The 14,156-nt window shown below is 45.1% G+C and overlaps 3 protein-coding genes across 3 annotated transcripts; all 3 read right to left on the bottom strand.

Moving 5' to 3' along the window:
* Window positions 1-2,635: 2,635 nt before the first annotated feature.
* DFJ58DRAFT_670847 (uncharacterized protein) lies at window positions 2,636-2,935 on the bottom strand (the record flags this gene model as incomplete). Its single annotated transcript, XM_041382898.1, has 1 exon — window positions 2,636-2,935. The coding sequence occupies one exon, from the start codon at window positions 2,933-2,935 to the stop codon at window positions 2,636-2,638; it is 300 nt and encodes a 99-aa protein (XP_041236037.1).
* Window positions 2,936-4,744: 1,809 nt separating this feature from the next.
* Window positions 4,745-5,458, bottom strand: DFJ58DRAFT_736042 (uncharacterized protein; the record flags this gene model as incomplete). Its single annotated transcript, XM_041386734.1, has 2 exons — window positions 4,745-5,218; window positions 5,294-5,458. The coding sequence occupies 2 exons, from the start codon at window positions 5,456-5,458 to the stop codon at window positions 4,745-4,747; spliced, it is 639 nt and encodes a 212-aa protein (XP_041236038.1).
* Window positions 5,459-13,288: 7,830 nt separating this feature from the next.
* Window positions 13,289-13,996, bottom strand: DFJ58DRAFT_670850 (uncharacterized protein; the record flags this gene model as incomplete). Its single annotated transcript, XM_041382900.1, is given in 3 exon segments — window positions 13,289-13,498; window positions 13,553-13,739; window positions 13,755-13,996. 3 exon segments carry the CDS (start codon window positions 13,994-13,996, stop codon window positions 13,289-13,291), a joined length of 639 nt encoding a protein of 212 aa, XP_041236039.1.
* Window positions 13,997-14,156: the final 160 nt, after the last annotated feature.

Consider the following 14,156-nt stretch of genomic DNA (forward strand, 5'->3'; position numbering starts at 1 on the left):
TCAATCTCGATGTCCTTAATGGGGCGGTGCAGTAGATAGGGCTTGCCGGCGCATACACCCATCATGCTTTTTAGGGATGTGATATACATAAGCTCTGCCGTGCTTAACTATGGTGCAGTTCACTTATGCGCCTGTCATATACCATATACCCGGGTACAGATCCGAAGATCCGGATCTCAGATCCGATCCAGATCCGATGGACATATCCGTCGTCCAGTCCACAGATCCAATCTGATTCTTATTTCATGTCCTGTTCATATAACTCTAACTAGCATTCATCTCCTTTCAGTATTCCTGTACACCGGTATACCGGTTATCCTTTACTTCCGCTATGCTTACTGATCCGCTACACTTACTGATCCGCTTTAACTTATACTTCATTCCCGGTTCATGATTCATGATCCATCTGACTTACTGATACGCTGTGCACATACTTTGCTAATACTTCGTACATAGCCTCGCGCCTTTGCTTATTGATCATTCCGTTAGTTATCCATAGTATATAAACCCTTGTACATGCGCTGTAGTAGATCAGTTCGAATATCATCTTAGATTGCACTCATTCTGTCTGGACTCTAAGTCCTTCTGTTATCTGTCCAGACTTGAGTACGATACTCTTGTCTACTCCGAGACTTAGGATTGATTCCTATAGTCTATATATCCGCCACTGTCTTCGGACAGTCCTCACGCGTTAGTTTCTAGTTCGGATCCGATCTGGATTAGCTGTTACTCTACACGTCTGATATCCGGAAGCCTTAATGGATCCATTACGATACTTATCTGTCTCACTAGACGCGATACTCTAGCACTCTAAAATAAGGGGCAAGACTCAGGAAAGGGGCACAGCACACGAGCTGAGGCCAAAGCCCTTCAGATCCAATACCTCTTGAGTACGGTCTTAACAGCGCCGCTACTTTTGTGCAAAATTTCTAGGGTCGTGAGAAAAAGTCCCGGGAACTTTCTGTCTTGTAAAAATGCTTAGATTGATGATAGGAATAAATTCTCAAGAGTGATAGTTCATTGGATGAAATCTGAGTGAGATAAATTTTTGGCCATGGCTCAAATTGGCAGTGAGGCTAAGATACCCACAAAATTGGGGTAAAACAAGTCAAAAAGCCCCAAAATTCCCTCATGTTTATGTTAATGCAATACTGAATACTAAATTTTCAAGCTTTCGAGCAATTTTTTCGTGTCTTCAGTCCAGCCACCCTTGAAGTATGCACTCTGTCAGCATCCTATAAACTGTTAGGCTAGTAAATTTAGCCCCTTTGTAACAACTCCACATTCCGGATATTTGAATTTAATACATTCCCCCATCTATTCCAACAAGACTTGAGTTGTAAACTAAAACTGAACAGTAACTCAAGTACACTTTCTATATTTGGACTAGGGCTAGGGTTGGGCCGGGTCGACCTTCAATTTGGCGGTTGCCCCAATGTAGTGGTGCATAAGTGAACTGCACCATATTTCACAAGCATGTAGGAGCTTGCCATATAGCTCTTGTACATCTTGCAAAATGTGTGTTTCTCGCCGGCACCAGTTGTGAATAGCAAGAAGGTACTTGTTGACCTTGGGAATGCTGAGTGAAACGATGTGATTCTTTATGTCCCAATAAAAACCTATGCAGATAGTTGATGTGTTGAAGGGTTGATCTTGCTGGCATTCCCAGATGATACTTAAATCTGCGGAAAGGTTGTCAATGTCTGCTAGGCAGTAGCCAAAGAGCCTATCATGTTCTGATCTAGGGGATGCTTCTAATAAGTCTTTTAGCGGCCAGGAACAATCCTCATTGAATTCCTCTATTGATCTGTTGTCAAAGGGGAATCCCCCAAACCAAAGGTGACTACCAGATTGTTGCATGCCCCTCTGGGCGAGATCTTTGTGATGCTTGGAGCGCTGCACATTGTACTCTGCCAGAAACTCTTGCCGGATGTGGATGAATAAGTGGTCATCAACCCACTTGTCTAATGGCCCACTGCCATGGTGTCTGAATATTTCTGCTCCTGTGTCAGCAACATGCCCATATACACCTGTTGATGGAGCAGCTCCAAAGGCCATGCAGGTGTCTACACAAAACTTCGAGTCTGATACTCGTACTACGCTCGAAGGCCATTGAGAAGGGTGGAGTGGGATGGTTCTATATGCTTCCACTATGTCTTGAGTTGCAACTTCTGACCCTGCCAGGAGCCTGGAAATTAGAAGGTCAATGATAGAAAACTTGCCCCATGTGGTAGGGAAGCAGTTAGAGTCAATGAATGAATTAATGGAGGGGTTAGGGTATGTAGGCATTAGGGAATGTGGGAAGGAAAAGTTTTGGACTAATCTGTATTTGCCTGGCTTAGGTATAATGGACAAGGGAGAGGATTGGAAGGGTCTAATGAGACATTTGAGAGTATCACGGCCGAAGGGGCCTATGTATCTTTCTTTCTCAAATTCTTTCCTGATGATGGTATTAAACTCGGAACTATATTGGGTAACTGAGTCTTTGTTCGGAGGGATTTGTATGTGGGTAATTATGGGGAAATCTAAAAGGAAACCTGAATGAAAGCCTTCTGGGACTTTGGAGAATTGGTCAAGAGCTTTGGCGGCACGGAGGGCTTGCTCCCACACATTAGCTATGTAAGGAGTGTGAGGATTATGATTTCTGAGAGCGAGTGCAACACTGGGCTCTGTGCTTGGGGGCACCACATCCTGAACACAGGTGCTTGTTGCTGTGTTGGGAGCTGTTGCAACCTTCTTCATGTTGCCAAGCTGTGCATAGCTGACACCTGTCTTTGGTCCAGAGCGCTTTCTTGATGTGCTCTGAGAAGATGTTGAAGGCATTGTCCCAGGTGCGTGAGGCAGAACATTTGACTGTACGGTGAGGTTGCGACCGAGGCAGATGGCATAGCACGGGAGTGTGGGGTAGGAGTTGGACAATTCTTGAAAGGAGCATTGTTTCTTTCTCTGGTCTGCCCATTCCGCTGTGACAATATAGTTTTCCCTGGGCTGATATTCCCCCTTTTTACTTACCTTCACTTACCCACTTTCCTTAGTTTATGTTCGCATTTTTACTGCTTACATAATCATGTCTCCCTTTCACCAGTGTCAGTACCAGTCTGAATCACAGTCTTTTGCTTGATGATATTTCTACTCTCTGAGCTCTGAGTCTAGTACAGAAATTCTTTAGGGTCAAATAGCAGCTAGGCATAGCAATTTTGACCCAACATTTGAAGAGTACTTTACAGAGTTCTCTTCTTGTTGTGTTTCCCACACCGCATTGGGCGATGAAGGTCTCTTTTACCTGCTGAAGGAGCGGGCACCCATGCTGTGATTAGTGATGGGTGTAGACTGGGGTGGGGGGCGATTGTGTAGTCAGTAGTGCGATGGGGTATCCATGAGGATGATTTTGAGAGGGTGGGGTGGTGTGTGGTGGCCAATGAGACGCACGATGGTCAGGTGGTGACATGCATTGGTCAGGTGATGACACGCGTTGGTCGGGTAGTGACACGTGTTGGTCAGGTGGTGATGGTTGCCAAACAAACATGATGTCGAAATGGCAATGGATGGGTTAGCGCATGATGCATGTGAAGGAAGGTGAAGATTGAAGAAAAACGAGATAGATCAGTAAGTGGTACCTGTAGTACATTGAGTGGGATTCTACCTGTTTAAGTGCCACTAGCGCTTGTTTGTGGTCTAGATTGAAAATCTCTTCCCTCACCTCAACGATGAGTTTGAGGTTGAGTTTGGCAATAGACCAGCCATATGGGCCTCCTGCTGTCAGGTGCCATAATCTGTGCTGTTGGCTCTGGTAGAGAAGGAGAGCACACTACTTTAGCGGTGAGGCGATCTCAACCTGGCTGGGCTGATATGAAATATCTAAAAATGCTCAACCAGTATAAGTGAGTCTTGGCTCTGCCTAGCTGCTATACTCGCAGAATGCAAGAACATTCGACCCTAAAGGGGACTGCTACTGAACACAGAACCAGATGAAAGAAAGACCCTTGAAGTGCGATGGATGCGCGAAAGTGCAAGAAGAAAAGCGAAGTGAGCGCGAAGCGCGAGAGAGCGCACTAAGGTAAGCGCGAGCGTGGGAACATGAGCACTAAGGCGCGCGTTGTGCGGAAAATACCAGATAAGAAAATGGATAAGGAAGCGGATGTGCAGAGCGAGTGCAAATGCAGAGCGAGTGTTATAATGAGCGCGGATAATAGTCTAGTATAGGTGGATAATGATAACCATTGGAAACACAAAGTGCACCCAAGTGGTGACTACTACTTTAAAGTAAAACCCAATAGCGAGGGAAATACAGCAAAGGGGAGTAATAATGATGGAGTAGTAAGTCAGCAAACTTTATACTATGGAAATCGCATTGGAAGCGGAAGGGATAGGAGCAATAAGCGCTATGAATACATAATGACATGTAATAGCGCTGCACTGCTTGTTACAAACCATGAGGCAAGGGATATGAGGTACCAATGAGGTGGGTGGACATATATGGACGTTCCTGGATGATATGTGATGCAGGGCGCTTAAGCGCGAGAAAGCGCGCACGGCGCGTGTGTGGGAATACTGCGCATTGTGCGGGAATGTATCGCGCCTATGGCGCATTTCGCGGGAAAGCTGCGTGTTATGTGTAAAACAACTAGAGACATGATTGAAGTCAAATATAGCTGATGGTGCAAGTCGTGCATTGAAGGCCAATTGTCATGAGTTGTGAAAAGGTGTGAAATGTGCTCATATGTGCCTACAGAAATGCAAGTCTCTACAGCGGGTCTATGGCATGATGCCAATGATGGTTCTGGAGTGCTGTCCAGAAGCTAATGTGCATGTTGACTCTATCCTCTGGCCATTCCTGCTGTTTCATAGCGAGGATCATGCATGGAGCGGCTTTGTTAAATTCCTCCCAGGAGAGGTTCTCATCCTTGGTGATGACTGTTTTGGAGTCATGGGTTTCATCAGTGTTGACCCAAATCTGCTGGCCCTCATTTCCTGGGAGTAGTACCATGCCTTGCAGTTCCGTCGAGAGTAAGTTCTTTTTAGCTTCGCTTAAGCCTTTGTTAGTGAAGTAGAATAGTTCACAATAGTCTCCTGCTTGCAGTTTTTGGACAGCATAGTTGGAAGGAATGACAATGGGGGTGGTAGGTGTCTTGGCGGCTGAGACAGGTATGAACTTGGACTTGTTCTTCTTGTGCTCTTCTTTGCAAGCCACGGTCAACTCATCTTCAAGTGCTTGTTGCTTTTCTCATTCTTGTTTGGTGAGGAGATGCTCTGCCTCATGAGCTTGACACATTCTTGCTTCTTCTTGGTCTACCCAAAGGTCTTTGGCTGTGTTGTTGTTCATAGTCCAGATGGTTGCTAGTGCCTCTGCAGCTTGGGCTTCATCGGGGACGCCACTGTCAATTAAGCAAGTCCTAGCATCTTGATGTTCGTCAGCAGTGAAATCAGGTAGAACTTCATTATTAGGGTTGTCTAGCATAGGAATGTGTTGCTAGAAAATGAACAGAAAAGAGCTGAGAGCTGCTGTCGTCTATGGTGCTAGGTGTCTGATGTGGACGAGAAAAAGAGAGTTAATGTCACACTGCTTTCTCACATGTAGACTATATTCTATGTTAGCCTCGTGCCTCGACTAACTCAGACTGCCATATGGCAGTGTGCATGTGATGGCAGGTAGAAGTAGCTTAGACTTTACACATCGGGGTTTGCAATATTTAAGACAGGTTTTAATGTTGTGTGAAATGTGAAGATAACACTTAATATTTAGGTTGTCGTCAAAGCAGATGTAAGATTTCAAACATTAAAGAGATCTTGCATGACATGAGAAATACAAAGCATTAGCAAACATTTTGTTGCCAGCCGAACATCAACGACAATAAGAAACATAAATGTATTTTTAATGCTGCCCTAAACTTCAAAATGAAACTTCACATTTAATACTCGAAAAAACTTCAATTATTGCACGTGACTGAATGCCTGCTCATGTATGAAGTTTAGACTGCCACTTTGATGGGCATTAATATTTTAAATACCCCCTGATGATAAAATGTGAAGACAAATCATCAAGTTTTGTCTCCAGATAAAATTGATCGCCCGATGATCGCCCACTCATCGCACACTCATGGCTGAATCATCGCCCACAATCAAACAGTGCCAACTCATGAGTAGATAATGATTCTCTGAAACATTAGACACTAGAAAGTCTGATTGCTTGTATATACACAAATATACGTAGTAGAGTGAACTGAAGATCGATCACGAGATACAGATAGTATGACTACGGTGTGAAAAACACAACCTGACTAGGCACTTGTTAAGGTACTCAGCCAGTATATGTCTAAGCTCTGCCTATGCTGCTATACTTGCAAACAATAAAGCAAGAACGTTCAACCTGAGGGAAAAGCTACTAAGGACAACTTGAGATAGAAAGACCCGAAAGTGCGCTATAGCGCGGGAAAGCGCGTCACAAGATACAGCGCTAGTGTGCGGGAAAGTGTGTCGCAACTATAGAGCGCTATGGCGCAAGAAAAGCGGAAGTGCGGGTCGGTAGATGGTCGCTATCGGGTCGCTATCGGGTCGGTAGTGGAGCACTAATGCGTCGGTAGTGGAGTGCTAGTGCATCGGTAGTGGAGTGCTAGTGCGCGGGAAAAGCAGAAGTCAAGAAAAGCGGATACTGAGTCAAAGGAAGGTGCTGGATAGCGAGTGAGGTCAAGGGTATTGATTGCAAGGGTAAGGAAAGTCAAGGTAAACCAATAGGGGCTATAAGCGCAACTAAAGGTGACTATTTCTAAGTAAACCTAAGGAGAAGGAAATACAGTCGAAGGGAAGTAATGTTGAAGTAGTCACCATAGGCTTCTTATACTAGTAAACTATACCATCTTGGACTCAGAAGGGATAGGATATACATGTAATAAGACTGTAGCACTTTTTACAAACTCGAGGCAAGGCAAATTACATACCAATGAGGTAGGATAGACACATTGCTGGTAGTTCTGATAGCGCTATAAGCGCAGGAATAGCGTCAGATAAGTCGCAGGAGCATGAATAGCGCTGTGGGAATGTGCGCACATAGTGCGGGAAAGTGCGGAATAGCGTCAGACAAGGGTTATGGCTGAGACAAGTGAAGACTGCTGATAGGGGAGTAGTGAATAATATGAGGGATAACATTGGTCCACCTATTGAAGGCTTATGCAGGTATACATGCCTAGCGCCAATATGATTGTCACAATGGTATCACTTGAAACCGCCCATTGAGCAAAGTGACCAACAACCCAGGATACCTTGACATTTTCCAAGTGACTACTGAAGCTTGATGAGTACATTTTTGCGGGAAAAGGAGGATACATAGCAAATGGATCAGGCGGTCTGATGATCTAGTGGGATGAGTTTGTGTACAGCAAACACCAGTTCACCTGTGGGTGTGGCATAGATACATATGTTGAATACTGCTGGGGACAGGAGATGATAGTCGGTCACCCTGAGGATAAAAAAAACTTGACTATTCCCGACGTGAGTAGATGCTCTGCTGTAGATAAGACCATTGAATTTTAGTCGTGCGCATAATATGGCTGTGTGTCATTTGATGAGCGTGTACAAGTCTTCAGGTACAGCAACAGCTCTAGTGGAGGAAGAAGCCTGTATAATGTCATCCAAAGAATCCTCGGCAAGTTCTTCACCGAGACCTCTAGTGCTCTTGGGAGCATACATATTGTCAAACAGAACTTTGCACTCTTGAATAGCCAGTGGACAATCTGGTCGACTAAGCCAACAGCGAAGTTTTGAAGTTTTGATAAAAGAATATAACATCATAGTTTCCAACTCGCCTTGAAAAATCAGTTTTGCTACTAAACACTAGTGCTCCATAAAGACCCACCAATCTTGTGATTTACTGGAAGACGTTGAAGTATTTTGATTAAACATTCGAAAGGAAAGCACCACCAAGAGTGGGCAGGGCCAAATAGAAGTAGATAGTCGTATATGTGGAAGGCAGCATGGTGATTCAGCCGCAGAGCAAAGGTGGGGTGTATCTTCTTCAAATTTCCAACATAACGTGCAATGTGGGAGCAATACGCATGGGCTCTCTCTGCAGAGGTTGTTCGGGCACATGCGAGATATACTGCACAAACAAGTTCCATAGTATGGTTGAGAACAGCTCTAAGGTGGGTCCTGACTTCATCAGAAGGATGTGAGGTGCCAGCCCCCCACAAGCTCACAAGGGCAATGGGAATGTAGACTGGCTGATTAGGGAGTGCCACTCATCCGCTTTCATTGTCCTGGCAGATGCACTTCTGAAATCACTTGGGGCTGAAGTAAACCAGGATGGAACAGTTATCTCCTGGATGACATCTTGAACATGATTGAGTACATCTGGAGAATTGAGCTTGTGTTCCTTCTGCAGAGCAGTAAAAGGTTTTCCACGGCACTAAGAACAAACATAGGAAACTTGTAAAAAGGGAGCAGCACATTAAGAACTTACCCATTCCGCAAGAGCTTTGACTGTAGTCAATTTTGAACAATCTACTGGATTTCTGGGGAATGCATCACAAGGCCTCGCAAACAAACTTGAGGGGTCCCATATTTTTGTGAAGCAGAGATTTGTTTAACTTTTCCAGGTTTTTATCATCAGAAGGCAATGGGGAACCAAGAAGGATGTGTATAGCATCGGCCTGAGTTAATTCCTTGGAAGTCATTCCTGAAGGCATCTCGTCTAAGTTGCATGAAAAGGCTGGAGTGGATGAAGTCAATGAAGTGGTCACGGTAGTCAAACTGAGAAGGCTACGGGAGTGATGCTGGACTAAACCTTCCAATATGCAGTGCATTGGGTCAACGACAAGCTGGCATGAGGGGTCCCAGAATGGCAAACACCACATCTCTGAATAGCGCACACCATGAGCTTTGAATAGTTTCTCCTGTTCTGAGGTTGTTGCAGTGTCCCTCCACCGCTCAGCAAACTCCTGGAGTTCATCTTTATCACGAGGTTCCCAACTTTCAAAGTCCACTCTACCATAGGTAGTCTTGTGGTAGCAATTGCATGCACAACAATAGAAGTGACTACTGGTTCCAGCTAAAGAAGCAAGATGATGAGCAGCAGGAAGATCACAAACAGCCAGAGCAATAGTGCTGCGAGTGAGCTGGCCAGTAGGAAAACAAGCAGTCTTGGAAAAATTGATACCGCGCTCCCATGAATCTACCATGCCATTGATAAGTGGCCAGATGTAGTGATTGAGATGCTCGAGGGACAGTTGTTTCAGACCCAGGATGATCCCTGCAAGATACAAGTTTTCAGGCTTGTACCTAATATCCAATGGTAGATTCAAGCATGCCATAGAGATGATTCCAGAGGATTTGCTAGCACCATGCAAATTCATACCTTCAGGATTGAAGAAGTCCATGTGAAGAGCAAAAGCATAGCGTCCTTCGTTTCCTCTATCAATAAAAAGTGAACCTGGCTCTGGGCCACCAAACTGACAGAGAAATTGAGCTTTGAATGCGTGTTTCATCAAAGGCAGATGGGGAGAACTGATTGAGTCCTGCAAATCATCGCAGGCCTGATCCATCGCCGCCTCAATATCTGCACGGGAGAGGAGACCAGCGAGGTAGTCCTTGAAATCGTGGTACATGAATGTCTTCTTCAGTCGGAGTGCTCCATCATGGTCATGGCCAAGCGATGACATGCCGCATTCAGCCTCTGGCGTGGGGTGGTTTGTGCAACATTCAGGATATGTAGGAACAGTTGAGCCGTCTGTGGGCTGTAAGTGCAGTGACAATTGGAGCAGACCGCATATACAACAGTTTTCTCCGTGAGATGGAATTTTGAGAGTGCGGTTTCAAAAGTCATTGGAATTTGTCTAAGCACATTTTGGTGGGGAGAGCTGAGGCCACCATCTGATCTTCGGAATGCGAGGAATAGTAGGACTGAGATAAGTCCCAAGATGAAATTGCAACCTCACCTACTGACTCCCATGACAACTTTACACATCACACCAATGAATAAGGCGACCTGTGCAATTTCATCATACTGAGTCAGCAGAGAGTCATGGTGAACATCTATTGAATGTTGAGAACACGATCATGATAAAGATAGTCAACTCTTACTGACATCAAATTCGACTGCTGTACACAAGTCCATTTCGAGTGGCTTGTGACTGTTGAACTGGGCTTCCAAGCCATTTATCTCCAATATAATTTCCTTCTTCTGTGCAATCACAATGTCTGCATTTCATTTGACGTTCTCCACAGCTTTGCAAAGCAATGGTAGCTCACAACTAACATGATCGGGATCACCAGCAAGCAACAAGTGAAAGCACCGCTGAATGCGCAACTTGACGGTATCGAGGACTGTCAAGGCCTTCATGGTTGGCCGGTGTCTGATTTTCTTGGAGACATCACAACAATCAGCAGTTGCGACACTGGGTTCTCGTGCAACAAAATGATCCAACAATGTGAGTCGCTCAAGATCATCTACCAGAGCTGGAATAGATACTGGTGGAGTGGGGTTGGGGTGCTCCAGACGCCCACGCACATGTGGAGCAACAAGCAGTTCGTTGTCATTGAGGGTGAGTGTGTGGAGCTGTGAGGCTACCAAATCCGCGCCATCATTCCTGCAGTCAGATCCAGCAGTATGAATGAGCGCAGCATGTTCTGCTTGGGTACATTGAGTATGTTGTAGATGAGTGGCCATAAGACATTCTGCGATAAGCACCCCCTTAGGTGTGCCATCATCATCACGATCACTGGTTTCGATGCATTCCTCACAGATGCACCATTTATACACTGTGCATGACACGGGCATGAAGAGCAGGGGGCGACGATAAAACTCAATAGCAACGACAGTATGTACCGTCGTTTCTATGAATTGGACAGGGAGTGAGAGTCGTAGAGTTGGAGAGCCAGAACCAGCTGCATGGGCAAGCTTTTAAGTGAGACGAACAACAACAACAACAACAACAACAACAACAACAACAACAACAACAACAACAACAACAACAACAACAACAACAACAACAACAACAACAACAACAACAACAACAACAACAACAACAACAGAAGAAGAAACAACTTGCAATGTCTAGTAATGGAACAACAAGAACAACAATCAGTGAAATACAACAAGATGTTGCAATCACAGCAGTAAGCTTGGTACTAAAATGTGATGTTCATTAGAACAACTACCAAATGAGGAAATAAACTAGCATATGCACCTATGGCAGTACTGTGGGAAAGAGGTAAAAGGCTACTCAATAACTAAGTGTCATGTCAACAGAGGTCAAAATACAAAGTAGAATAGCCATTGACAATATATGCAATGTGGGAAAGAGGCTACCAGACATTGAGCCAGGGAGTGATGAAGGTTGACTTGGAGTTGGGACATTGGCGATGGCGACGAAATCAGAGAATGCTAGGCACCACCATACATACAGTCATGCCCTGGGAAAAGGTCGTGGAAGGTCACGGCAACCTCAATGTCAAGCCGGGGAGCAATGAATGTTGACCTGGGACATTGGCAATGAAATCAGCAGAGAATGCCAGGCACAACCATACATACAGTCATTCCCTGGGAAAAGGTTGTGGAAGGTCATGGCAACCTTGACGTCAAGCCAGGAAACAATGAATGTTGACCTGGGACATTGGCAATGAAATCGGCAGAGAACGCCAGGCACAACCATACATACAGTCATGCCCTGGGAGAAGGTCATGGAAGGTCGTTGTCGAGGACAAGAATGACAAGCTCAACAGTACAAACCGTTGAGCCTGTGAGTAAGAAAGGATAGTAAGGTCCATAAGTATTAAGGATAAGGATAAGGATAAAGAATAGTGAGTCAAGGACTTGTGACTTTGGCAACAAAAGGTCACAACAGTTACAAATATCCCAAATTTGGAAATTGTTACATAATAATATTCATGGTCAACAGATCACAGAAGGTCAGCAAGGACAACAGGCTTGACAGTAACAACAGTTGAGCCTGCTGGTGATGAAAGTAGAGAACGATGGATGGGCATGACTGTACATACAGTCATGCCCTGAGAGAAGGTTGTCAAAGGTCATTTTCGACGAGGAGAACGATAGGCTTGACAGTACATACCATTGAGCCTAGGAAAAGTAAGGAACTTGTAATAGTGATAAGGTTGTGATAAGGTCAACATTTCATAAGGATGAAGGACTTGGAACTTTGGCGATGAAAGAGCACAACAGTCACAAATAACATATTCCATATCTGGAAAAAAAAATTGTTACATAATATTGTTCTCAGCATTTCAAGCTTCAAACTTGAACTTATCACCTTCATCACTGCCAACTACGAGCTCGACGGTTTGTACTGTCGAGCTCATTGAGCTCATCATCCCCCATCCCCAGAGCACGACGGTATGTACTGTCGTGTCTCCTGCATGAGAATACCATCTACCTCGCCAATTCCATCCTTTTCGCTGATTGCGATCCTTTGCACCACCCAATGTCCTGTCAACTCCTCCACTTTTGCTGCCGACTGCGATCCTTTGGTTCACACTGTCAAGCTCATTGAGCTCATTGTTCTCCCATCCTTGGAGCATGATGGTATGTACTGTTGTGTCTCCTGCATGGGAGTACCATCCACCTCACCAATTCCATCCCCTTCGCTGATTGCGATCCTTTGGACCACCCCTTGTCAACTCCTCTGCTTTCGCTTTTGCTGCTGACTGCTACTTTGGTTCATGTTGGTCCATCCAACCTCTGAGCACGACAGCATGTACTGTCATGTCTCACTAAGTCTACTTGGTTCATTCGATATCATCCACCTTGCCAACTCCATTCCTTTTCGTTGATAGCAATCCTTTGGATCCAGTGCTTCTCTACCCATCTGAGGTCTGGAATCAATCCATCAACCCCTCCACTTTTACTGACTGCGATCCTTTAGATCACGCAGGTCCATCCATTCATCCTCTATGTCAGGCAAGCAATCCAACTGTTAACAAATCCAGCGGTCAACACCCATCATCCCCTCCACCGTACATACAGTGAAGGGGGCAATGGCTCATCATACATTCCTGCGGCGCACATTACTCACTCTGTCTATTCAACTCTACACACCACATATACTATGCTACCACAACTTTCATCCATCAGAACGTCTCATTTGAAATATCCAACCTCTCCACCTGACCCCCAGTGAGACCATCAAACCATTCACCATCATATAGGGCCTTCGGTAATTCAGTGACCAGGCTACATGCAGTCGTTGAATTACCAGGCGCACATATCCTTTTCATTGGTTTGGAACCCTGGGGCGCGAAAACATCATTGTCCAACACTCTGATAGTTGATGACATTCAGTTCTCACTCTATCCCGTGATGCCATGCCATCTTCTTGACCCAGAGTACACATTGTAGGTCGTTGCCCACATCGCTTTCTTCTGAACTCATGCCACCATCTCCCAGTGTCTTGATTAATGTTTCAAGCCACATCCAAGCTGGTAGGTCATCATCCTCATCATCCTTCTTCAGCTTGATAACATGCTGAAGAATTTTTGCTCTGCAGATATATTTCTGTGGATGCATTAGTATGTATCCGAAAGCCTCAAGAACGTGTTATGGACATACATTTTGTCGACGAGTTGTTTGACAAACCGACTTCAGATTTTCATCTCTCTTTGTGACCAACCTCTCCTCCACCTCTGCCACAGTCTCCAAGATGCCCTTTGCTGTGACCTTTGGTTGCGCTGCTCTCCAGGCCATCCGCAGCCACTTGTAGCGATCCTCAAGTATCGCTTTATAATAGCCATCCGACCTTCAGAACAGCCACTGCTCTTCCACATTCCTCTTTTGTAATTCTTTAACGAGCATATCAAGAATTTTCGCATTCCAAGGGGTGTTAGATCCATGTGTGAGATCGAAGATGAGGTCCTGGGTGTTGGGGCCTGGCCCATCTTCATACTTGTATGAGTACACATCTTCATGAATGGCTGGCTGATGCACGATAAAATCTGCATCTTGAGATATACTGAAGGTATCTTTGAGGAGACGCCGGACTTCACCCTGTTCCATGCTCAGTATAGGCACATAGGTCGAGTTTTAGCTCTCACAAGAAGGAAGTCTCTTTTGTGGCTCAATTCTGTGGCCTTTCCCATCTTAACTTCCTCATCCTGCACCTTTTTCCTTCGAGGACTACACTTTGTGGACATTGGGAAACCCTTATCAATGAAGA

Source organism: Suillus subalutaceus (assembly GCF_016647625.1).
Source record: "Suillus subalutaceus strain FC151 chromosome Unknown DFJ58scaffold_246, whole genome shotgun sequence".
Taxonomy (NCBI): domain Eukaryota; kingdom Fungi; phylum Basidiomycota; class Agaricomycetes; order Boletales; family Suillaceae; genus Suillus; species Suillus subalutaceus.